The sequence below is a fragment of the Struthio camelus genome, chromosome Z (genome assembly GCF_040807025.1).
Source record: "Struthio camelus isolate bStrCam1 chromosome Z, bStrCam1.hap1, whole genome shotgun sequence".
Taxonomy (NCBI): Eukaryota; Metazoa; Chordata; class Aves; order Struthioniformes; family Struthionidae; genus Struthio; species Struthio camelus.
Window position 1 is genome coordinate 59,663,367 of NC_090982.1, and position 25,130 is coordinate 59,688,496.

Consider the following 25,130-nt stretch of genomic DNA (forward strand, 5'->3'; position numbering starts at 1 on the left):
ATTAATTCCTCTGTTATTAAACTGAAGGTTCACATTTTATTACTTTATGCCTATAAGGATATGAGTACATTTCTGTTTAAAAAAGAAAATAAATAAGTTTTACACTTATTACTTGTCAAATACTTTCACTTCTTGTTGTTGCTGATCAGTTTTACTCTCTGAGGGAGGTTCCTGTACACCTTAGCAAATGTGTCTAGACAAATATAAAAACAAGGGTGTGTTTTAAACAGTTACCATCCATAACAGTTATTAAACACTGAACATTATTATTCTGTATCAAGTGAAAGGTGATTTTACAGAGGAAAAATACATTTTTGATGGTATGCCTCAAACATCTAACTGCCTTGAACATTCAAACTAGGATCTCTGGGAAAAAAAAATTGAAGTGTTCTGCCTTTTTACTAGCAGTTTGCTATTTAAAAAAAAATGTGAATATAGTCAATGTTTAAAGCAAAGCAAAATTCAGCTTGCTCTTCTGTAATTATTTTGTCTCTGGCTCACTAAATGTAATTACAAACAACTCAAAAGTTTATCACTATAAAAGCACAATGTAAGATTCCCAAAGAACAGATATGCAGAAGCACTGTTTTCACACAGTTCTCTCAGTATCTTAACACTAGCAATGAACAAGTATAGTGAGCCCATATAAAAGGGACAGAGAAATATTCATGTTTAATTTGACCTAGGGAATCTCCTCTATTTCATTTATCAATGCTTACAAAAAAGCATGCCTGAAAGCAACAAGCCAGAATATGACGGATGACTATAACATAAGTGCAATCATTCCAACATGCAAAAGTTCATTTGCTTAACTGTGTGTCATTTCAAGCTGTGTAGGTACCAAGCTGTGTAGGTACCCAAGTATTTGTTCTAAACGAGCAAAAAAAGTAGAAACATAAAATAAAGTTCTGAGCTCTCCTAACAAGGTTATCACTCTAGCCCAACATATAGATGTGAAGACTTTCATAAACTGAGCTAGATATGTCCCTCTCTCATGATGAGCAGGAAATCCTGGTAAGCCTTGAAACCACTCAGAATTATCCACACTTCTCCAAACCAGTTTGACACCTGTTTGCTTTCCTCTACTTTCTTCCTAGGAGGAAAGAGTTAGCAAATGCCAGTTGCAGATTCATACAAGTTATAATAGAGCAGCAAATAAGATCAAGAATTTACATTAGGCAATAAGAGGCCTGTGGTAAGATCTATACCTGATCTACACCTATACTGAATAACTACTGTGCCCTTCTCTTCACAGCTATGCAATACACAGTATGCAACAACTTGCTTGACCCCATATACATGTCAAATAGAGCAGCTTTATTGGTGGGGATTCTGCAGTTCGCGCATTAAGAACTGTCATCTCTTACAAGGTGGAATTCCACCAAAATTCTCAAAATTCTTTACCTGAAGAAAGCTATGCAAGATTTAACTTGATTATTCATTTCATCACCATTTCTAATGCAAACACGACCAGCTTCGGAACATCCGACTAGCAAAGAACCCACGGTCTTCTGTTGAATCGTGCAGCTTGTACATCAAGGCACACCTTCACCCTGCCCCTGAGTTCCCAGAAGAGCATCTAAAGTCTGCCTATCACCGTCCACAGCAGCTCAGAGAGGCGGCAACCCCACAGCTGCCCCGGGATGGACTCCACTGCTCATCAGCAACATTTCGAGTCCCAACGCCCTGTTTCAGTAGGCTTGCCCTCAAAACCTCTACTTGCTGAGCTTCATTTGACAAGCATGGCTGTATCACAGAAGTGACAGCCTCAAACTGACTGAACAACAGGATTTCATTAGTTCTTGAAACGTTACTGTCCAGACACCCCACTGAAGTTAGATGTGCAACTACTAGGAGAAAGTCAACGAGGAAGGAAAAGGTCTTTCTACTAGCTTATGTGGGCAGGGAAAGCAACAGGCCTTGCCACTTCCCAAGCGGTTGCTGCCGTTTTGCGCAATCCGGCAGTGACACGAATTTCCCCGCCCGCGGCAGGGGCAGTTACCTGCCTCTCCCCACACGGACGCCTCACGCCTCCTCTCACCACAGCAGCGGCAAGGGCCGTTGCGCAGCTCCCTCCTGCCCTGCTCTTATCCCCGGCTCCTGCCTCTTCCAGCCGCGCTCCGTCTCAAAACACATCTCCACTTGCCCCCCTCCATCCTCCCCGTCCACCGGGCGCCGCTCCCGGTCGGCCGCGGGGCCGAGTCGGGACGGCTCCGACCGGCGGCGGGGGGGAGGGGGGCGGGCGTCCCCGCCGCGTGCGGGGAGCGGGAAAACCGCGGGCGCGAGGGGCGACCGTTGGGCGGCCGTTGGGCGGCCCGCGGCGAGGCGCGCCGGTACCTGCTTGTCCAGCGCGGCGTCCTTGGCGCTGCCGGCGGCGACGGCTTTGGGGGCCGGCACCCGCTCGCAGCTGCAGCCCTCCAGCATGTACATGCCGGCGGGCCGGGCGCTCTGCTCGCTCTCGAAGTAGAACAGCACGTTTTGGTAGAGCGCGAACCACTTCTCGTGCCAGCGGTTGGTCTCGGCCGTCTTCTTGCTCAGGTAGCCGCGCTTGGTGCCCTCCTTGCGGGCCAGCAGCGCCAGGTACAGGGCGTGCCCCTCGTTGTACCGCACGCTCTTCTGCATGGTGCCCAGGAGCGCGGCGGCTCCCGCCGCCGTCCTCCGCCCGCGCCGGGCCCCTCCGGCGGGGCGCTCACAGCCCGCCCGCCCCGCCTGGCATAGGGCAGCGTCCGCGGGCGCTCAGCGCGCCGGCACCGGCTGCGCCGCGCCCCGGCAGCGCTTCATGGGCGCTGGTACGCACCGACGGGCGGCACTCCGCAGCCGAGCTCCGCCCGCCGCGGGGCGAGCGCGGCCCCCGCTCCCCGCGGCCGGGCTCCCCGCTGGCCTCTCCCGCTCCCTCGGCGGCGGGGTGTCTCCGCCGCCCGCCTCCCTCCCTCCGTCCCTCCCTCCGGGGCCGCCTGCCGCGGCGGGGCTCGGCTGCCCGCGCTAAGCCCTGCGCCGCACCCCCCGGGCCGGGACGGTCCGCGCCTCCGTGCGCCGCGGCCCCGCCGCCGGGAGAGGTGCGCGGCGCCGGCGAGCTGCCCCCGAGCAACTCCGGCGGGAGGCAGAAGGGGAGGCGTCACGTGGGGGATCAGCCGTAATCCGCTTTGAGACCGATTTAAAGAGCAAAGTCGCCACCGCAGCGGCCGGTCCCTCCCTCTGCGCGGGAGCGGGGCCGCCTCCCGCCCGCGGGGTTGTGCGCGGCCAGCCGCGGGGGGAGCGCACAGCCGCGGGGACGGTACCTGCCTTCGGACCTGGAGGCGGCGGCGCGGGTGCCGCCCGCCGGGGGCGGGACAGGGCCCCGCCGCGGAGGCCGTCTGCCCCTCCGCCCGCCCAGGCGCTGCTCGCCGCTGCCGGCCGCGGTAGCAACGGGCACGAACGGCCGCTGGTTTGTTGGGGGCTTTTTTCTTTTATTCCCCCAAATAGCTCCGACTTCTTGATTCTTTCAGTAGAAATCTTCAAAAGGTTAAGGACTAGATTAGAACATCTGTAAAGTCGGGTAAGTTTGATTTCGAGCAAATTAAAGCAAAAACGATAAAATGAACCAGTAACTGACTATACTTTTTCCGAGATATTGACGTTTGCTAACAGCAAAGAGGAGAAGGTGAATGGTTTTAGGAAGTCTCACCTCTGAGAACTACATGCCTGCAGCTTCCTGGGCATAAGTGCTGCAAACCCATGCCTGGCAAGGCCTGCAGAAAGGCTGCTGCATATAGAGTATGCTCACTGCACATAAGAACAATTTATGAACCCTAACTCGCACTGCCCTTGTTTAACACCACTTGCTGCACCGTGAAGCATCACCAGCACATACAGCCTCCAGCTCCTGAAGATGCCGAAGGCTAACTGAATGGGGGCAGCTGACAGCAGAGGGTGGTTCCTCATACCCTAAAAAGCAATCTGTATATGCTGGGCTTGGAGGCTTCAGTTTTATTTTTACACTGAGTTTAGTACGACTAACAGCAGATTTGTTTGCACAATCAGGACAGTGGAGAAAGGGAGGGACAGGCCTTAATCATAAAAAAAACAGCTCTGACAAACAGACTGGTATCAAGGATTGTTTACATTAAGCATAAGAAAATATATTTTCTATAGCAATATGGAAATTTCTACCAACTAAGGGGTAAACTTTAGTTTGCAAATTATTTAAACTTTTTCATTTATTTGGCTTCCATTTCTTTGTACAACCAATTTTACGGCCTGCCAGAAACAGGAATGTAGTAATTTTTCTCTATATACCTGCCACAATTTTAAAGGACACCACAGATTTCAATCCTTAAAAATAATGAAAACATAATGGAGTTAAAAGTAGCTTCAAATGCTATACCTACTTTTTAAATCAAAGTCATGGTTTAATAAAAACATTTATCTTTAGAGTTCTTTCACAAAAAAGCATTTAAAAGGTGTTCATTTTAAAATGTGTCTAATTTAAAAATGTTTTATATATGTAGCTTTCTATCTCTTGTGCTTTACTGAGAGTCCCACAAATCAAACAGTTAATTGATTCTCTTACTGATTATCTGAAGAAAAATATGAAAATCATAATACACAATGTGCTGTTTAATGCACAAAATGAACTAGAAAATGTTACCTGACTAATCTCCCTCAGTGATTATGATTTTAAGTGTTATTTACAAGAACTTTGGACCAATGTGGAATTTTAAGGCCTTCGTTCTCCAAATATACAACTTTTATATTAGAAGAAATAAACACTACAAGAAATCCTGCTGACAGTGAAGAGTTTCCCTTGTGGCTTCAAATCATGCCATTTTAGAACACATAACATCCAGGGAAGTCTAGTTTTTTGTACAGGGAATTAAGGTAATTTGGATGACTTACACGTATAAAATAAGTCATATTCATGTGTCTTGATGACTGGGCCCTTCCTGGGCTATGCACCTTTAACTCATTTTGAACTGATTTGTTCACCTCTGGGTATTCAATTCAGTATTAATCCTGTGTGTGAAAATTCATGGAATATCATATTCCTTGCTGTAAGTAAAAGACAAGACAGTAAGATTTAAGGGAAAGAAGCAAGCTGAAATTCAAAAAAGTTTTCACATATTTCACTCTTAAGTGGATAGTGCTTTCCAAAACAAACACATCTTGTATCATGACCGACTACTGTAGCAGGACCTAATCTGTGCCAAAATAAGGTTTCAATTTTCTGTCCCATCTTATATAATTTATACTTTAATAAACGTTTTGCATAAGTCAGAAATGATTATGCACCATGTATTCTACCAGGAAACCTTAGACATACAATTAAAAAGAAAAAAAACCTGACAAATTGCTGTTATTTTAATTACAAAAACAAGAAAGAGATGGTTTCCTTTTACTATATTATTGTCTTCTAGACACACAGGCATTTTTCCTAAACTGGAAGTATTGAATATGTCACCGCACAGCAGTCTATAGGTTTTATGAGCCACCTATGTTCTTGTTCACTACACTGAGATTGTGTAACCAACAGTTTGTTGTGAAGTCCTGTACTTTACTGTTCAAACTGACTTACTTCTCTCAATGATATTTTCCTTATTACTTGGTCATTCCTATAAAAGCACAATCTAGTTTGCATTGCTTTAAATATCTAATATATTGAATATTTTTATATCCATGTATCTAATACATCCAAACACATGTAGGTAAATATACATACATATTTTTTTAAACTTCCAAGAATAAAGAGGTGGGTTGTTTCTGGTTAAAAAAAAAAACCTCTAGGCCAAAGTTACATATACAAATATGATAAAGTTATATGTTCAAACAGAGATGTAAGGGAATCTATTGATGTAGTTTATATCATAAGGATCTGAAAAAAGGAATATACAGATAAGCATGTTGTTTTTACCTTATTTTAATGTATATCTTCCTTAACTAACTCTCCCTTTTTTATGTATTTTCATTCCAGAGGATTAATTTATAAAACCACATTCCTCGGTGTTGTGTCATTGTAGGCCTCAAGGAGCTTTTTGTAAAACTATGGTGGTTAGCTGGAAAGTCGTGGTCAAATATCAGCTGGGAGAACTTCACTCTGTTTAGCCTAGAGTTACCTTGAAATTTCTATTGGATAATTCATCACATATTGTTCTAAGTTGTCATAAATAGCCTAAGATATGGCATTGTGTGACATCTGATGCAATTCTAACGAGAAGCAGCCATGAAAACGTGGGGTGCAAATCAGTGAGTTGCCACTCTTCTGAATAACCGGTGACAAGAAAATCTCTTTCAAAAGATATATGATTTTGGCCTCAGTTCTGAAAAACACCTTGGGAAAAAGAAAATTATAATTAATGGTAATAAAAACATTGATTAAAATAATGGAAAAGTGTTGTTATGCTATCATTTTTATGCCTGATTTTGTATTTTTTGCAATATTCTTTTGTACATTTAGAATGGTTTCTGTTCACTTCTCATTAAGTTGTGATAGTGTATCATTCTTTACCTTTACATGTCCAGGTAATATTTCAAATATGACGTGATTTTGTAAAGCTGGAAGAAATTAAGTTTAATTTAGAATATGCTTATATATCCCTCCTTACATATTGTCTGAAAAGTAGAACTGAACCAATATCTTCTTTATAATTTTACTTATACAGACAGTTCTGCTGGCATTTGTCATTTACTTTTTTAGGCACAGACTATGATTTGGCTATTCAGAAGGTATTTCTAATATTTAGCTAAGATTTAGAGTTATCCTATAATGCAGGAGAATTTGTAGGAATATTACATGATATGTCACAGGTATAGTAAGTCCCGAGTATTTTCAAGTCCCTTGAAAATAACTTGATATGCCTATGTGTAGAGAAACTTCATTACATCATTTACTTTTAAATGACTATAAACACTTTTGTGCTTGTTGAACCTATCTGTTGATGTCATTTGAGAAGATTTACTTTTCTCATTTAATCCAGACATTTTGGGAAATTGTGTTGGATAACCAACTTTAAATCACTATGCATATCAGACCGTATTCATCATTCCTCATGGTTACTTATTTTTTTAGCAGCTGGAAGCAAATGTTTGGGACCTTGTAGGTCAGCCTTTCTATGTAAGAGAAGTGACTACATATAAACCTCAGTCCTGTAAGAAAGGTGATGAAACAAGTGCTCATGAGATTCCCTCTTTCAGGAATCTCAGTCCAATCCCTATGCCAATTTTCCACAAAGAAGTAGTGAGCATAGTTACACAGTGACTCTGTGCAAAGCACGAATAGCACCTCTGATGCCATTGCAAGTCCTTCCAAGGATAAACACTTACTCTTATTTTAAGAAAAAAAAAGAGCATTGAAGTTCTGTATATTAACAGAAACGTCTAGTTAAACATACACAAATGCTGTCAGGCTGTTTTGCAGCTCCACACCCTATGACCTACATGACTGGAAAGCTCTGAGAGAAGGATTTTTACTGCCATATTGAAGAGTAATAAAGAGGCCACATCTTTTCTTGGGAAGTTTCAGTAGAAGGTGCATAACTGCAGGGCATTTATCTGTTGTGCAGGTGAGTATATTCTCATAGTGGTTTAATGCCTTAGCCACTTTGCTAAATGCTGCATAAACATAAGAAGAAAAGAATCCATGCTAGGAACAAATTGAGGTCTAAGCATAAGAGTAAATAGATAGTTAGAAAAATAGGAAAGTACAAGGATTAGAAACTATACTTCCTAGTGTACTAAACAGTGCTCTCAGTATACCACTTGAGTATTTGTTGAGATTTTGGGATGATAATAGCAAAGAAGATTTAGAGGAAACTTTTGAAAGGAACAATTAGGTGTGTCTGTAGAGGTTGTTGGGGATTTCTCGGAGTCAGGCACAGTGTGGAAAATATGAAGGACTTGGCTAAAAAATGAGAAGAAGCTCATTCTTCTTCATGAGAAGAAATGGTAGAAGCTGTCTCTCAGTCAGGGTGGAGGAAATCAAAAGCAACAAAAAAGTACCTGGAATCAGGGGACTCAATTAAATTGAAGAAATAATAACACTATTTAGGCAGGCAGCAAAAACAAGTGGGTAGTGGAGGAATTCAGCCTGGCTGGAGGACTGATGATAGCACTGTAGATAAAGAACAGAATCAGAGGGAGCCAGTGCACGCTAAGGCTAAGAATGGCTGAGGCAGTGGAGAAGACAGCATGTGGATCACAACAGGGAAGAACGGGAGAATGGGTTAGTCAGAACTGCTGATGGAAAGAGTCACAAAGAAGAGAAAAAGGTAGCAGTGACAGAGCATGAGGGTCATGGCTGCTGGGTAACCCTAAAAAAAACAAGTGATTGCTAAAGGGGTAGAATTCAGAGACCTTGGGGATAAGAGTGGGGCTCTGAAATAGGAAAAAAGGAGACCAATAAACTGGGGGCAGATTTAGGAGGTTAGATGATAAATGTGGGAATGGAAGAGGAGAGTAAGGTAGGGTCAGTTCAATTCAGCATACGAAATCAAAGGTTTAGAGCAAGGGTAATACTGAAAGAGAAAATAGCATTTATAATACAGAAATGTTGATAGTCCAATGCTAAAATCAAACAGAACAAAAAGACAAACCACTTTTCTCCTTAAGTCTGTTTTCAGCTAGTTCCTGTGACTGCTATAAAGACAGCAAAGATTCCCTAGCTGAAAATAAAACTGAAGAGCCAGTATACAGCTTGTTGACAAAAGGTTTAAAGATACGCAAATATACATGGCCTGGTTTTCATATTCAGTTAATTAAAAATTCCAGAAGCGTTTTATATAATACAGCTAAAATGGACATAAACTAAGCTCTAGATTTATGATGCAAAGCATAGTGAAACTATTTTTGAACTTCCTTCACATTGTTAAACTTTGAATATGGAGGCACTCCTCAGTGTGAATGCAACTGTCAGAGCTGAGTCCTGATTTTTAAAGTTAGTAAAGATTACTCCCTTTGTCCCTATTTTAAGAACTGTAATAAGAATTTCACAGACCCTATGATTAGTTCAGAACCCTTAAAAAGAGTATTGTCCTACAGCTCACAAATAGCCAAAGCATGAAACTGTCTCGACATTCCTGGGAGACAGTTTAAATTAGTTCTTTATATGTTCCAAAGGCATTGGCGTGTCATAACACAGATTTCATAACGTTCTCCAAATGTGAGTCAAGAGACAGTCTGATGACTGAACGCTTAAGTAAAGGGTTCAGCAGACACTAGGCTATGAATGCTCTAAGTATCAGAAAGCCCTTGGTAATAGGGACAACAACTTTAGAATTGAAATGACTTATTAGCATAAAATTTCCAGGTTATTTTTCTTTATTTAATGTGAATTGATCATAAATGCAATTTTTTTTTCTTTTTCTGTCAAGATCTTCTCTTTTACTTATTGGTATAAAAATATGAAAAAATGTGTAACATATTGAAAACATTCTCATTTCTCAGAGAAAGTAAGCCCCACAGATCAGAAAAAAGATATAGACCGCACAGTGGGTGCCATCTGGAATAAGTAAGTTACCCTGGGAAGTAGTTGTGATGTTTACAAGGCTGAATACTGATACAGAGAATTCTATCCATCTGGCATAAAGCTTGCAAATAATCTGCCTCAGGGGTACATAATTCAATAGAAACAGGTTTGATAAACTAGAAGTAACATTCCCCATAGTCACCTTGAAAGAAACATTTAATGTATTATGCAACTGACTACCCTTCAGAAGCAGAGCAGTAGAGTTTTCAACATTTATAGGCAGGCAGACCTATATACTACAAAATCAGTTTGATAGGAAATGGAATCCACTATTCTCTTAACAGAAATCAAACACTGCAGGGTATCCACACCATCCACAGATTATGTGAAATTTCTGAGACAGTACTCTTTTTGAGAGAACACTGCATTTATATTTCATATAGATGCAATATATTGGAAACCATTTTAATGAATGTATTCAGATGCAGCTGGGATTGTACAAACGCCTGGAGAAAATGTGTGTAACCACAGAAAAAAATCTTAAAAGGCTGCAGGCGGAGCAGCCCTGACAGCAGTGATCTGAGCCAATGTCATCACCCCACACATTATCTACTCACAGGCAAAAAGATACCAAACAATAGTCTTGCTTAACAAGAGCAAAGAAATAAAGCTTAACATCACTCACTGGTCTGGCGATTTCTGGTCACGGGGGAAGTGGATAGCAGGTCGCTATTTGCAATTTCTGACCCACTGTTGCTAAGATGCACATTCCTCCCACTCCAGATTTATGTTGTTGTGGTTTTCAGTTGAAATCTTTTGTAGATGTTTGGGAGCTACAGAAAATACTTTTGGGGTAGAAAAGAGGAAAACAACAAAGGAGATAAAATAGCTTAGAGAACCATAATAAACATTTTAAGAAAATAGTATGCATCTCCAATTACATTCACAGAATCACAGAACGGTTGAGGTTGGAAGGGACCTCTGGAGATCATCTAGTCCAACCCCCCTGCTCAAGCAGGGTCACCTACAGCACATTGCCCAGGACTGTGTCCAGGCAGGTTTTGAATATTTCCAGAGGAGGAGACTCCACAACCTCTCTGGGCAACCTGTGCCGGTGCTCCGTCACCCTCACAGGATAAAAGTTCTTCCTCACGTTCAGATCGAACTGCCTGTGTTTCAGTGTGTGCCCGTTGCCTCTTGTCCTGTCGCTGGGCACCACGGAGAAGAGACTGGCCCCATCCCCTCGACACCCGGGTATCCCTTCAGATACTTGTACACATTGATGAGATCCCCCCCTCAGTCTCTCTCTTCTCCAGGCTAAACAGGCCCAGCTCCCTCAACCTTTCCTCATAGGAGACATGCTCCAGGCCCCTCATCATCTTTGCAGCCCTCCGCTGGACTCTCTCCAGGAGCTCCACGTCTCTCTTGTCCTGGGGAGCCCAGAACTGGACCCAGCACTCCAGGTGAGGCCTCCCCAGGGCTGAGCAGAGGGGCAGGATCACCTCCCTCCACCTCCTGGCAACACTCTGCCTCATGCACCCCATTGGACCCTAATGCCCTTGGCCTTCTTGGCCACAAGGGCACACTGCTGCCTCATGCTTAACTTGTTCTCCACCAGCACTCCCAGGCCCTTCTCCGCAGAGCTGCTTTCCAGCAGGTCAACCCCCAGCCTGTACTGCTGCATGGGGCTATTCCTCCCCAGGTGCAGGACCCTGCACTTGCCTTTGCTGAACTTCAGGAGGTTCCTCTCCACACCTCTCTCCAGCCTGTCCAGCTCCCTCTGAATGGCAGCACAGCCTTCTGCTGTGTCAGCCACTCCTCCCAGTTTAGTATCATCAGCAAACTTGCTGAGGGTGCACTCCGTGCCTTCCTCCAGGTCATCGATGAATCCATTGAACAAGACTGGACCCAGGACTGATCCCACTTGCTACAGCCCTCCAACTAGACTTTGCGCCACTGGTCACAACCCTCTGAGCTCGGCCATCCAGCCAGTTCTCAATCCACCTCACTGTCCACTCATCCAACCCACGCTTCCCGAGTTTTATCTAGGAGGATGTGATGGGAGACAGGGTCAAAAGCCTTGCTCAAGTCCAGGGAGACAACATCCACTGCTCTCCCTGCCTCTACCCAGCCAGTCATTCCATCAGAGAAGGCTATCAGGTTGGCCAAGCGTGATTTCCCTTGGTGAATCCATGCTGACTCCTCCTGATCACCTTCTTGTCCTCCAGATGCTTAGTGATGACCTCCAGGATGAGCTGTTCCATCACTTTTCCAGGGATGGAGGTGAGGCCGACATAACATCAACACTTTGTAGCTTTTTAATCAGTAGAATGGTTTCCACAGTAGATATATACGCTGGATATTAATTATTTTTTAAAACAAAATACAAAATTAACATTTATTCTACATGTCACGAAAAACACTGCTGTTGCATATTAAAAGGAATAGAAGTCTGAATCTACACAAAATTACCCTGGTCTTGTTAGTGCAGAAACTGTCGTGCCATCTCATGAATAGGTTCCTCTTTAATGTATAATGAAAAAGTAAATGAAAAATAGTTTTACCAATTTTTTTAATAACATGTCTTTTCACTCATTTGTACTATTATTAATTAATTTGTGTATGTCCTTTTGGGTCAGCTGATTATTGTGCTGAGTATCAATATAACTTTTTATTTTCTCTGCTTATAAAACTGATCAAATAGTAGTGGCTGCAAGAGTGGGGTCTGAAAGGTATATTTGTTCCAATTTGACATCCTATTTTCTTGTTATTGGTAACATTGCACAGATTTAAAATATTAAGAATTCTGAACAAATAAAACATTTATTTTGTTCATTTACACTGTTTCCATTATTTGCTATGATATGTAATGGATTTGGGGAAATAATTCTACATTTCTGGCATATGTGGTATAGATCAGATACAGCTATATCATAATGGTTTTAGTCATATATTAGGGAGGGCTTATTAGATAATGTCTTACACTGTTCTTGAGGAAGAGAGCCAAATATTTGGAATTAACACATCCTATGAATGCATTGTCAGTTTCATAAACTTACTGTACCTATACTGCAGGCTAATGTAAGACTAGGTGAGAAATAGTTTGCTGATTTTAAGATTTCAAACAATGTATCCAGCCTCAGTTATGCTCAGTGTAAAAATCTCCAAAAAGGCTGTATACCAAAAATCTGGGGAAGAAATAGGTTAGACAAGATATATTGTGCCACTCTTTAAAGAGATTGGAAAAATCATATTTTGTTTTGTTTTGGGAAAGTCAAAGGCTGTTACGTATTTGAAAATTCTTCTGAAAAGTCCGAGATAAACTATTTGTCAAATATCATCCCTTCCTCAAAATGTTTACTGCCAGTCAAGTAAAATTTTTTTATGATCCACACCACTAAAAAAAATCACAACCAGTTCCAGCATAAAGAACTCAAAAAACACCTTGATTGTCCTCCAAAATGGAAGGCACTGGCCTTAGCGATATTACAGCATTTCCTTGTGCTTTAGTTTCAGTTAAGTGGGAACAAACTTAACACTGAGCTTATTTGTAAAGCACTTTTCCAGTAATTTTTCATTGGCATATGTCAAAGCTATGTTCTTATTCTTAATATTTTGAAGTGAATTCTTCAGATTGGAGGTTCAGATTTTACTAGACTGTGGAAAGAAAATGTATCCCTGTACAACACCATGGCATCTAAGCTATTTTCACTTCTGAGAAAGATTAAGCTGTACCCCAAAGAAACAGGTTCTGAGTTTTTGAAAGTTTTCTGTAATGTATGTATGCATTATATATGATCTCTTAATATGCATTAGAATTTGCTTTTTTATTTACATATACATTTCTATTTTAAATGTTACTATCATTAGATCTAAGTAGCATTCTACGATACTATAGTTGTTATAACTTACTGATGTAATTATTATGTACGATTAAGGATGTTCATCCTTTACAGATGAAAAAATTTATTCTGGAGGGTATGTCTTTATCTTTCTGTGTTACTCATCTGTAATGCGAGTTGACAAGTAGTGTAAGTGAAAGAAAGGAAAATGAGATGTCTAGATTACAGGTTGCTTTCCTGGCAGCCACAGAAGCTGCTAAAATTGTGTTGATAAGAGTTTTGGTAAGCACTTGGAGGTTGGGCTGAGGTAGATTCAGAGGAAGAAGGTAGCCAGCTGATCTGCATACAATCTGGGGACTGTATAACTCAAAGTTATTCTTCTTGGTCACTCTTTACATACTGAGAGTTTTCCACTCTCTTTTTCAGAAAAGCTTTTAAAATGCTCCTAAGTGAGGTGACTGAATGGCTCATAGAATTAGTAATGGGATGCAGAGCTCTATGCCCTCAGGTCACTGGTTCATATTCAGTAAAAGACAGTAATTAGGACAAATCCTGCTCTAAGTCATGGAATTTCCATTAGAGTAAATGATCACTTTTTTATCTATGAATTATTATCTGGTATCTGATCAGTACCCTACATAAATGAGTGAACACTGTCCAATTTTTAATAAACACAGTAACACATACAGCTGTAGGAAGGGCCAAGAGAAACAGGACAAAATAGGTCAGTATGCTCCATATATCTACTGAGTCACATTTCCTCCCATTTACAGCTGTCTTCCTCTGGTGTAAAGCTCAAACAAAGGGAGAAACTCCCTCCCTGGGGAATGCTCCAAGTGTGACCAGGCTTAGACTGATGCATTTATCATCTCACTGCCCCTACTCAGTCCGTCTAGTGGTATTAGTCGCAGTACTTAAACGATCAGAAGATAGATTTTTTAAAAACAGAATGTGCTAACTGTTTTCCTGCTGATTTTTGCTCCTTACTCTGTAGGTAGTGATGAAATTAATCCTACATAATTAATCCTACCTACATGCTTGCAGAAGCTTTAGGCACCCATCACAGTTGAACTAATTTTGTCATGTTGCCATTGCCTCTTGAGCTAGAGCAGCTGTAAGAATATATTTTATTACTGTGATAAATCACTGACTCACATTTAGATATGTCACATATATACACAGATAGTTTTATATAAGACTGTGGTTGTATTGTTCTGTTTCGCTGTGTCCTTCATCAAAATTCCCTTCTTCTGTAACACTTAAAAGGTATTAATTGCCTAAAATTAGAGCTATTAGACAGACTGAAATGGGGTTATTACATAAACATGGATATGAATTATAGATGAAATTTATATAATTTATATAACAAATACTGTTCTGATTTCCTTTCTCTTTGCACCATTTGTGTTGCTTGCTTTCCTGAATTATTGCCGTAACTTGAATTGAGCTGCGAGCTGTACAGTACCAGCCTGAGATGTACTGTCCAAATTACATACATCTATTAACATATATGCATCAGAATAGCTGTTAAAATTGAAAGTACTAACATAATTGAGGAGAAAAAGAAAGAAAAAGAAAGGAGTTAGATAGAAAATGAAGAAAAAATTATTATTTTTTCGGCATGCTGGTTTCACTTGGGCTTCTAGTATTATTTGCTGTTTTAGTTGTCAGCTATTTCCTTCTCAGATACGGCAAAATATTTCATAAAAGAAAATATTCATGAATGATAATACAGTCTCAAAGTGCCTGTTTATTCTACTGCTTCTAAAATATCCTTTTCTGAACTAATCTTTTTCATTAATCAAACAAAAATACTACTATGCACAGATTTCCTGTAGTGCTCATCTACCTAGAAAGACTGAGCAGGAAAATGAATGCATCTGCATTACAAGCAAGTGTTTATTCCTCCAACACATTTTTCATTCTAATCAATTACATTGAAAGTTTTGGCTAAAAGTAGACTTTGTGGAAAAGACAATCATGTACTAAGAATAAAAATTACTTCCAAAAAATGAAGTCAGTGTAGATACAGTGCCATAACGCAGCAAAGTGTATTACCTACGAATAGAATAGTTACAGCTCCTCTCTGCCTTCCCCCAAATTTATCAATCAGTATATAACAGCTTTTAGGTACATGGCCACAAAACATGTAGAAACTCGATAATGAGCTTTGCCTTTATTTTGAGTTTTTTTTTTTTTTTTTTTAAAAGAGACCTTAAAGACTCAGTGGATCTAAAAAACAAGATCTTCTTTTTGATACAGTGTGTTTATATGTATGCATATTTATGTATTTTGATATAGCGTATTTGTAAGGTTGCATAGTATAGTTAGACCATTGGCATCGTTTCGGTGAAAGGCAGTGCCACAACTTCATCCTTCTGCCAGTAGATACAACCAAACTGTGGCAAGTGCAATCACTGGAAGTGGTAGCACCACCAACTCTCTTCAGAAAAAGCACCTGCAGCAGCGCCTCATTATCTTCATGTTACAAGCTTGCACAGGCAACCCCAGTTGGCTGGTTTTCTATGTGTAGCCCCAAAGAGCCCTGTTTACTGACTTAGTACAAAGCAGGTTGGCTGATGCAGCATCTGTCTGAGCCACGTTCGCTGAGCCCATCTCATGCGGACTTGCTATTGTCATAGCGCTTACAAGCTGAGTGCATATTCATGGTGCAATACTGTCTGAGACTGTGAGACTTGAGGACAAGCTCTCCTTGTCCTCCTCTCTTTACTATCTTTCAAAAAACATAACATTCATTAACAAGAATGTTGAAACAGAGCAGTTTTCTCCCACCAAGCCCCTCTGCTTCAAATTCTTGAGAGCTGACTGAAACCTGTGCTGAAAAGACCAACGTAATTGTTAGTTCAGAAGACAGTTTGATTATTTAGGAAATGTGAAGAGGCAGAAAGGAGCTACATCACCAAATTTATGTTCTGTGAGCATGAACATTCTCTGATCTTTTTGTTCTATTTTGTTACAGTAACAGTTTTGGAACTGCTTAAAGGAAAAAAAAATTCATACTCTCTAGCATTTGAGAAAAAGTTTTCCAGGAAATCAGTCTTCCCTGCCTGTTGAAATCATACAATTCGTTACTATTTTCACAAACATACACAAAGAGACACTAGTACATAACACGGGAATATATAATTCATTCATTCACATATTAAAAATACCCCACAAAACACACTGACTGGAGTACCACAAACCCAGAGGGCTTGGAGGCACTTAAAAAGCTAGCTCTCCTCCCTTCCCTAGACAGAATCAGCAAAGCCAGTACCATTCCTGGGTGACGGGTATCTCCCCAAATATTTGGAACTCTCCCCAAATTCTCCACGCAGCCTATTCAAGTGATTAGCTAACCTTACCTTCACAAGTTTTCCTTTAATGCGTAACTTGAGTTTTCTTTGCAGTGATACTAAGCCTCTGCGTAGCCCTGTCCTCATGGGACACGGAGAACAGGCTAGTCCTTTTTGCAACTACCTTTTACCTTTTGGAAGACCGTCACCATGTCTTTCTCAGTCTTCCTTTCTCAGACTTCTGTTCTCCAGGTTAAATCACTTCAATTCCTTCAGTCTTTCCTTGGCCCTGTTTCCCGATCTCTCATCACTTATCATCGCTCTTTCCTCATCTTGCTCCAGTAATCCACATCTTTCTTGATATGGTACCCACAACTGGGCAAAGCATTCCCTCCTAGTCCTCACCAGCTCTGAAATGAACAGCAGGGTGCTGTCAGCTGCCACCTCTCTTGAAGGATATGCTCCTGCTTACAGAGCTTCATCTGACATCTGCCTTTTTCACAACAGCATGATACTGTTGACCATATTCAGTTGTGCTTCTTCATGAAACAAAATCCTTATCTGCCTAAATTGCCAACAAAATCTTTCTGCCAAATTTTAATTTAAAAAACACTGGAAGACTCACCACACTTCACCCGCAGAATGCGTAAGACTGAATGACTTGTCCTGCAGTTCCAAAGCTGACCTTATGGTATTTGTTCCTTCTTATCTTCATTATATTTGAATATGATTAGCTGCACAGCCTTGAACTTGAAATGTGAACTTTTATTCAGAAATCTCAGTGAGTTCAGCTCACAAGACACATTGTAGACTTAATAGCTATTTTCCAGGAGACATAAGTTTCTTATTTCTCCTCCAGAACTGAGAATAGGAAATTGTCAAATTATAGACAGAGTGGGGTTTTTTTTTTTTTATTTATTAAATCAATCATCATTCATCAGTAAATTAAAACAGCATTTCAAACAGCAAGAGGAATCTATATATAGGTATTATGGTGAATAACCATTACTTACGGAATTATATTTATTTAGATGGCATATCTTTATGCAACTAAATGGTAAATATCTTAAGATATGATAAATTAAACTTCAAAGGTGCATTTTAATGACTTAAGACCAAACAACACTACATACCATTCTGCAGAAGCTTCAGTAAATATTTGCAGAAGAAAACATTGCATTTGTTATTTTTTAATCAGCTAATTATCTGAGAAGGAAAAAGGGACCTCAGACACCTGAAGAATCAGAAGATGGCAACAAAATGACTTGTGCCTTCTTTTCTCCAACATGTTTTTGCCATTGCTGAAGACAGACAGAAGGGTTGTGAAAAGTTACTCCCAAAAACCAACCTAAAGAACCTTAGTAATGGAAATTAGATAAAAACAATGGATGAGCTTTGTTTTGCAAGCAGTCACACACAGGCTGGGCTGGCTGCTTCCTGGAACAGAACTCCTTCCAGAGAATACTTCAGTCTCAGGGAATACATGGCTTCTACATGGGCCTTACTAGGATACACTAAGCATTAGCACGGGCTGCCTTATCACCCTGTGGCATGAGTGGCCTTTAGAAGGGAGATGGATACTCTACTGTGTTACACATGCAGTTTCTCTCTTCTCCCAGCAGCAGTGCAGAGACCCTCTTTACTCAGTTAATGCCAACTGGCAACAATGGAAAGTCAGGGACAGGCAGGAGCAGCTTCGTGGTGCGCTCAGGTCCACGCTCCAACTGCTTCTCTTTCCCCTTCCTAGTTCCCTGTGAGAAGCTCCCTGAACATACTAGCAGGTTTTGAATAACTGAACTAGAAAACTAAATAGCTGTAGAGCTCCTTTTGTGGCTTGCCTTCGTGCACATTTTGCATATCTGATAATCATTAGTAGTTGTCTCCTATCCAGTCTGTACAACACTCTTTCCTTCACTTTCTATTGTTCTTACTGTACTAGCTTAGCTACGTGATGAGAATGGAAATTCTAATTACTAATATGCTTTGTCCGTGAAATAAGAAAAGACTTGTGCCACTGTGTTAATTACTTATTTTTATACTGGCAAGTGGAGTGCACAAGCTAGTGTTACTGCCAGCCAGAGTCCCTTCCCACATGGAAACTAGAAGATGAGGCAACCAGAGAGCACAATGATGCTGGTTTATGCTTTATGCACTGAGTCATACCCCGCAAATCAAAAGCTTGTTAGCTGCACAGCGCAAAACAGTTATTTCTGTGACCTTTTCTCTGCTGGGGACCACACAAAAAAGCTCCAAGTCCTTCATGCTTCTGCAGCAGGTCTAATAGGTGCTCTATTAGATCTTCTGTGGACATAGTCCCCCCTCTTAGGTGCTCTGCTGCTACTAGACAGTGTACAGGAGAGGATTTAGCATAATCCCTGCTATAATTACTTCCATGCAGACACTTTGTCTGAAGTATGGCAAAGTACCACGGGTAGCATCACTAAAAACAACAAATGAGTTCCTCCAGGAATGCCTCAGGACAAAAGCGAGTGGGGAAACACTTGTGTGAAACTGCCCTCAGCAGCCCAAACGCACTCTTTCAGACCCCACGGAAATGAGCCAGAACAAAATCTCCCACTGCTTTACAAAGCACAGGGTACACCTTGTCCCCAGGCCACAATCTGCAATTTCAATTTGGGAGAATCTAAGGGAGGAAGTGTTGTTTGCACAACTTATCTGAACCTATTTCCAAACAATAACCATTGTTCACTCTAGCAACTTGACATGCTGTAATTTATTTTCTGAAGAATAAATTTAATTTGCAGTCCGTAACTGTAGTGAGATACGCTGTGGTTTTATTAGCAAGAGTAGATGGATTTTTTTCATTGTTTCTGAAAGAAATCAACATGATTCTATTTGCAGATAGCATTAGAAACTCATCTTGACTCCCTTAAGATGGTTTTGCATCAGTCAATTTCTTGGCCCCAGCCCAACTGGGGTTGCCTGTGCAAGCTTGTAACATGAAGATAATGAGGCGCTGCTGCAGGTGCTTTTTCTGAAGAGAGTTGGTGGTGCTACCACTTCCAGTGATTGCACTTGCCACAGTTTGGTTGTATCTACTGGCAGAAGGATGAAGTTGTGGCACTGCCTTTCACCGAAACGATGCCAATGGTCTAACTATACTATGCAACCTTACAAATACACTATATCAAAATACATAAATATGCATACATATAAACACACTGTATCAAAAAGAAGATCTTGTTTTTTAGATCCACTGAGTCTTTAAGGTCTTTAGCTGAGTTATAAGATGCTGCAGTTTGAATACGCTAAAGAAAACAATATCCCCTTCTCTTCTGTGAACACTACCCCATGATTCAGTAACATCAATAAATCTTTCTGCACCCTGCTTTACTTTGCTAGCTGAAATGGTAAGGTTCTGCTTTGAAACCAGGAGAAACGAAGAGAGTAATTTTGTCATTTGTGACCTTTATAATGAATCTCTTTACTGTGTCTTTTGCTGAAATAATCCATCTGTGGATCGTCTGAACAAGTTAAACAAACTGATTTGTTAACTGCAAGCATGTGGTTTTGGTGTCTGACAATCTGAGAACGAGAGCTATGGTGATGGAAAATTTCAGAAAAGTGAAAAACAAGAATGTCAGCATATATTCTCACTGCAGTTTATACTGTATTGTGAATGTTTATTTTTATCTTTCAGTCGCTACAAAAATTTTCCTCCATGAGTGCTGTGGACTATTTAAACCACATATAATCTCACCTACTTTTGCCCATATGTAGCTTCCACCTTATGCCTTCTCCATCTATCGTATATTTTTCCCATCACTGACATGTGTATTTGTATATCACAATTATGATTCTGCAGAAAAAGCAGTGTGAAAACAGATTATTCGATATGTGATTTATAATGCAGCAGTTCATCACTCATTTAATGTCACATTTTGTAATGAACTGTGTCTAGGTCTCAGTAAAAGACAGTGGCTAAAAAAGGCAGTCCACAAAACTTTCAGTACCCCCTCTCCCTTTTTTTAATGTTTCCAATATTGTGTCAAATTACAAGTTCCAAATATCTCAAATTTTAGTATTATCCCAAGGAATTCATACTTCAGTATGAATATCGCACTCCAGAAGACTACCTTGATTTAATTTGTCTCTTTTGCACAGGCATCCACACATACATAAAAAATAGGCAGTGATGGAGAATCCAGGACCCTTCGTAATTCCTGTTGCTTCTTACCCTCATTATTTAAGATGATGCACCTTATAACAGCCCAAAACGTTTAACTTCTAGTGACTTGTTTTACCTTTGTCTTTTGTCCAAGCCCAGACACACGTCAGAGTTCTGGTCGGCAGCTGGTATTCAGCAGCACAGCCACAATGTAAGCAGTATAAGCCTTGAAGGAGAAGGAGAAAGGTGGTTCTTCTGTGCAAGTGAAATAAATTCTAACCATTGCAAAAGAAAATAAAATCTCCCAAATATATCAGCAAACACAATGTCTTTTCCTCTAAATACATGACAATAGGAGACTGAGGCACAATAACTAAAAGTTACAGGTTCCCTTTTTACTGTTCTACACTGTTTTGATAACAGAGCTTAGTACTTTTACTGGCAAGAATGGGACTGTTCTATCTAGCTTATCCTGGACAAATCTTTCCCATCTTACTTGTTAGTTGTCCTGAGCCTTAAAGAACTGCCCATAAAAAGAAAGCTGATCATCCTCTCACAAACGCCATTTCTTTCCTTGGAAATTTGGTCTCACATAACTTCTCGAAACAGCTTGTTTAAAGACAGTATTTTTCACTGCAAGCCTAAGTTCACTCAGACTGCAGTTATTTTCTCTTAGTGGTAGGAGCTGTCTGTTTCCTGATTTACATAGCACCTCTCAATAATTCCTGACCAAGGGCTGGGGAGAAGCTAGTAGGTGTTATTATTAGCTATTGCCTTGAAAAGCTGCTTCTTTATGTCCTTACCTCTCCACAAATCCAGAGAGGTGACTCCATTCCCAAGATACAAAAATGGCATTTTTTTTTAAGCGTGAGAATGAAGACAGCCTTCCTTCATTCACATATATAACAATATAAATAATAGTCAGGTTGTCAGGAACACTAAGCACAAAATGGATCATATATCTAATTATACAAATTAGAAGTCTGAGAAGGTATCCCTTTGATCTATGAACAAAGGGACATTTTTCCTCATGTAGAAATATGTAAAATAATGAGATAACAAGGTTAATATTAACTTCTCCTTTGCAGCAGTACAAAGCTACTGTTCAAAAAACATAGTTGCCAGCAGGACCCTTTAAGCAGTAGTGAGCCCTCCAAATGCCTCATTTCACCATCACTGCATGGCTCACGCCTGCCCAGATCCATGTCCCAAAGCGACTGGACACTGCTTAAGCTTCTCCTCTGGCTTGAAGCAGCAGCTCCTCAGGTCTCACAGAAACAAAGCACCCATTATGCCACCAGGAGCCCTTGGATATGAAGGGCTGCTGGGATTTCATTTTGAGTAAATAGGCTAGAGCATGGCTTAAGAGAAAAGGAAACATGCTCTGCTTAGACAGGCAGCCCACGGGACGATACCAGGGAAGATGCTTCAGCAGGAACATTAACATCTACCAGTCCCTCTTTGCCACCTCACTGGGACCAAACCAAGCTGGTGACCCCGAGTTACAACCGGACACTTGGTTTCAAGTCTCAGCGGAACTGGATTTTTTTCCTACATTGCTTTGTCTATGTTCATGCATTCCTGTTGGCACAAAAATCACCACAAAAACTACTTGTAGCGTATCATCAACTCTTGCCAAAAGCACTGACCTGACAGTAGAACCGGTCTGAAGCAAGAATTTGAGGCTGCCTTGGGTCAGTCATGAATAGCCACGTATTCCCAAACATCCCACCTCTTTTAAATACCTTAACATTTACTTAAAAGTTCAAAAAGAGACAGAAGAGGCAGAACCTTAGGGCAGGCAATATGACCTCAAGTTTCTTCTCACATACCACAGAAACTGTATTTTACCTTGCTCCTATTTTGAGACTGTTTTACTGGACAAGACTATTGGTCTTCTGGACTGTCAGACTGGCCAAAGCGCACTGCATTGTTGTGCCTGCTGGAGAGAGAAAAAAATGTTCTACTACAACAAATAACAATTTAATTGTAGGAGAAACTAGACTAGAGAAATGTATTGGGGCCTTTTATTCTCCCACACACTGGCCTTCATGCAGAGGGGGCCTCTTTGACTTCAAACCGTGCTTTAGTGTGTAAATTTTGTCCCAGTCCCCTATCATTCAGTACACAAAATATTATGTGGAAAAATTGGGAAACAAGGACAGAAGATGAATATGCAAAGTATTCATCTGTATAACATGGTTTTACCTTATCTAACTCCCAGTTGAAAATAATTATCTGATTAGCCTCTATCCATGCACACTACTGTCTTTAAGTTTCTTTCCACTTCACAAAACACGTCACAAGAACAGATATATTAAGCATTCTTTGCATTGCCATCCTGAATTAGGATTGCACTATCTTAATTTCTGAAGAGGGAGGAGATGAAGCCGTAGGCAAGCCAAAGAGAATGAGCAGTTAAAAGCAATGCTGGAAAGAGAATCTAGATTCCTGACAGCAAATGCTAGTTCTGAGCGCTAAACAGTAGATAAAACTGTTGCTTACATGAATGTTTAAAATATTCATTCTGTGCACCTAGAAGACATATACCCTGACAAGTTAGCACAAATATAAAATTGCTGCCAATGCTATCTAAACAATATCTGCTCTTAAAGTAGATGACTGACAGATTGTTACCTACTATTTATGTCTGAGGTGAAGGCTTCTGCCAACAGTTAGCTGCAGCAATACATAAACAATCCTCAGTTGAAAGTTGGATACACTGGCTTTACATTTTCTACGAAGGTCATATTAAAGTGCCCTCATAAAAGCTTTCATTTTGTACATAGCAACAGACTGCTTACCATTCAGAATAAAAAAATCCTTGAACTATATTTTGTTTATAGTGCAATATGAATTCCTAGTGAATGGGGAAAAAAAGCAGCCTTGGTAACGATCAAAATAGACAAGCAACCTTTCAGTGGGAATTATTGTCAGTCTTGTTCAAGAAGCAGTAGGGATCTTGAGTTTCTGAAGCCACGGAGTGGATATTGTCCGTGACATGGCTTAAAGCAGGCAGCAATACTCAAAAATATTATGCACCTATCTGCCGCACACTGAATCTACTTAGGAGCTTGAAGAGGCAAGGTCACATTTAATACAATAGAAAAATTGCTTACCTGGAGGAATGTTGAACGTAAAAGGACACTTAAGCCTAGCAGACATGCCTGGAATGTACTTGAAAAACATGGATGACTATAAATCCTTGATACCGCTGGCTGATGTGAGATGTTACAACATTAGAAAAAAATTTGTAAGTCTTGTGGACTAAGTATGAATTTTACTGCATAATAAACCCATCAACGCAGCTTTTTCACACAGATGTCTACCTTTGGAGAAACATGAATCATGGTAATATAGGTATTAGAAAGAACAGTCAGCCTTAAAAACATTTTTGTGAGAGCTTCTCTGAGCGTGAATGGTTGTGATCCAAAGTACTACTTTTCTGGTACAGTAGTCTGAAGGAGGTTAGAGTTGGTCAGCGCTGCATAAACGGAGATCTGGCACAGCAACATCGCAGCAAGGTGCCTAAGCAAACAGTGACCAACTGCTCAATAAAGCAAAGAGCTGACATGACCAGGGAAAGGATCAGGCAATCGAGGGTCAGGCAGGACATTACCCGTTGTCTCTTTGGGTTTAATTCACTTGCCCATGCATACGCAACTACAGAATTGCCTACTGCTATGTGAAATGCCCCAGGTCAAAGCAGCTTGGGTCATCCCTATATGCTGTGTCATATCTGCCAGCTTCGTGACGACCTCCCAGCTATCCTAGGGCACTTCAGATGGCATTAGCTGTCTGTGTTCAGGTAGCTGACTCATGCCCTTCACATCTGCCAAAAGGGATGCATGACATTTTCCAAAAAAAAAAAAAAAGAAAAAGAAAAAAGAAACTGGACTCACATAATTTGTCCTGTGCTAGGAAACTCAGTAGAAATGTTTAAATGGCTTTATATAGATAGTATATAACCTTATTAGAATAACGTGTATTTTCAATATAATTGCTTTTAACAGAGGCAAGAACATAGGTTTCAGAAGGTAAATAAACAATACACTGAGGTGATTATACAAACTTCCGTCATCTAACAGCATCACTGTGCCTACAAGAAAAATTCCTACCGTGTTGTTCCTCGAACAGGGGAAGAGGAGAGCCTGCCTTCCTCCGGCATCCGCCCTGCATCCCCGCCGCCTGCGGCCGGCTGCTCCGGCGGGGTGGCTCCGCAGCGGAGAACGGCTGGGTCGCGCGAGGCAGCAACGCCTGCGCGCCCTGCAGCCTCGTCGGCCGCGGCCCGGCAGGAGGAGAGCGGCTCGCGCTCTGCCTGCTCCTGCCTCTGCAGCTCCCTTGCTCCTTCCGACTCGTTTGGCCCTCTCCCTCCGGCCAGCTCCCAGGCCTCCTCGGGCGCTGCTGAGGAGCGCGGCTTTGAGATA

The 25,130-nt window shown here is 41.2% G+C and overlaps 1 protein-coding gene and 1 long non-coding RNA gene across 6 annotated transcripts in view; both read right to left on the reverse strand.

The window, feature by feature from the left end:
• The window catches only part of LOC104152904 (ras-specific guanine nucleotide-releasing factor 2), a 136,890-nt gene extending 126,701 nt beyond the window's left edge, over nt 1-10,189 (reverse strand). Inside the window, exons 1-2 of one of the 4 annotated variants that reach the window (XM_009688481.2) lie at nt 10,122-10,189; nt 4,876-6,304 (exon numbers count right to left, since the gene is read on the reverse strand). In XM_009688481.2, the coding sequence (XP_009686776.2) occupies nt 4,876-4,899 (24 nt within the window). In that variant the 5' untranslated portion in view covers nt 4,900-6,304; nt 10,122-10,189. Of the gene's footprint in view, nt 1-2,337; nt 2,712-4,875; nt 6,307-10,121 lie in introns of those variants that run through there. The other 3 variants (XM_068928267.1, XM_068928266.1, XM_068928268.1) reach the window with 3 other exon arrangements.
• Nucleotides 10,190-10,199: 10 nt separating this feature from the next.
• On the reverse strand, nt 10,200-24,575 carry LOC138064658 (uncharacterized). 2 transcript variants are annotated; one of them, XR_011137898.1, is made up of 3 exons: nt 22,555-24,575; nt 20,840-20,929; nt 10,200-10,281 (listed from the first exon to the last, which is right to left on the reverse strand). It is a non-coding gene; the product is annotated as an uncharacterized lncRNA (long non-coding RNA). The 2 variants fall into 2 exon arrangements; XR_011137899.1 differs by lacking the exon at nt 10,200-10,281 and adding an exon at nt 11,204-11,791.
• Nucleotides 24,576-25,130: the final 555 nt, after the last annotated feature.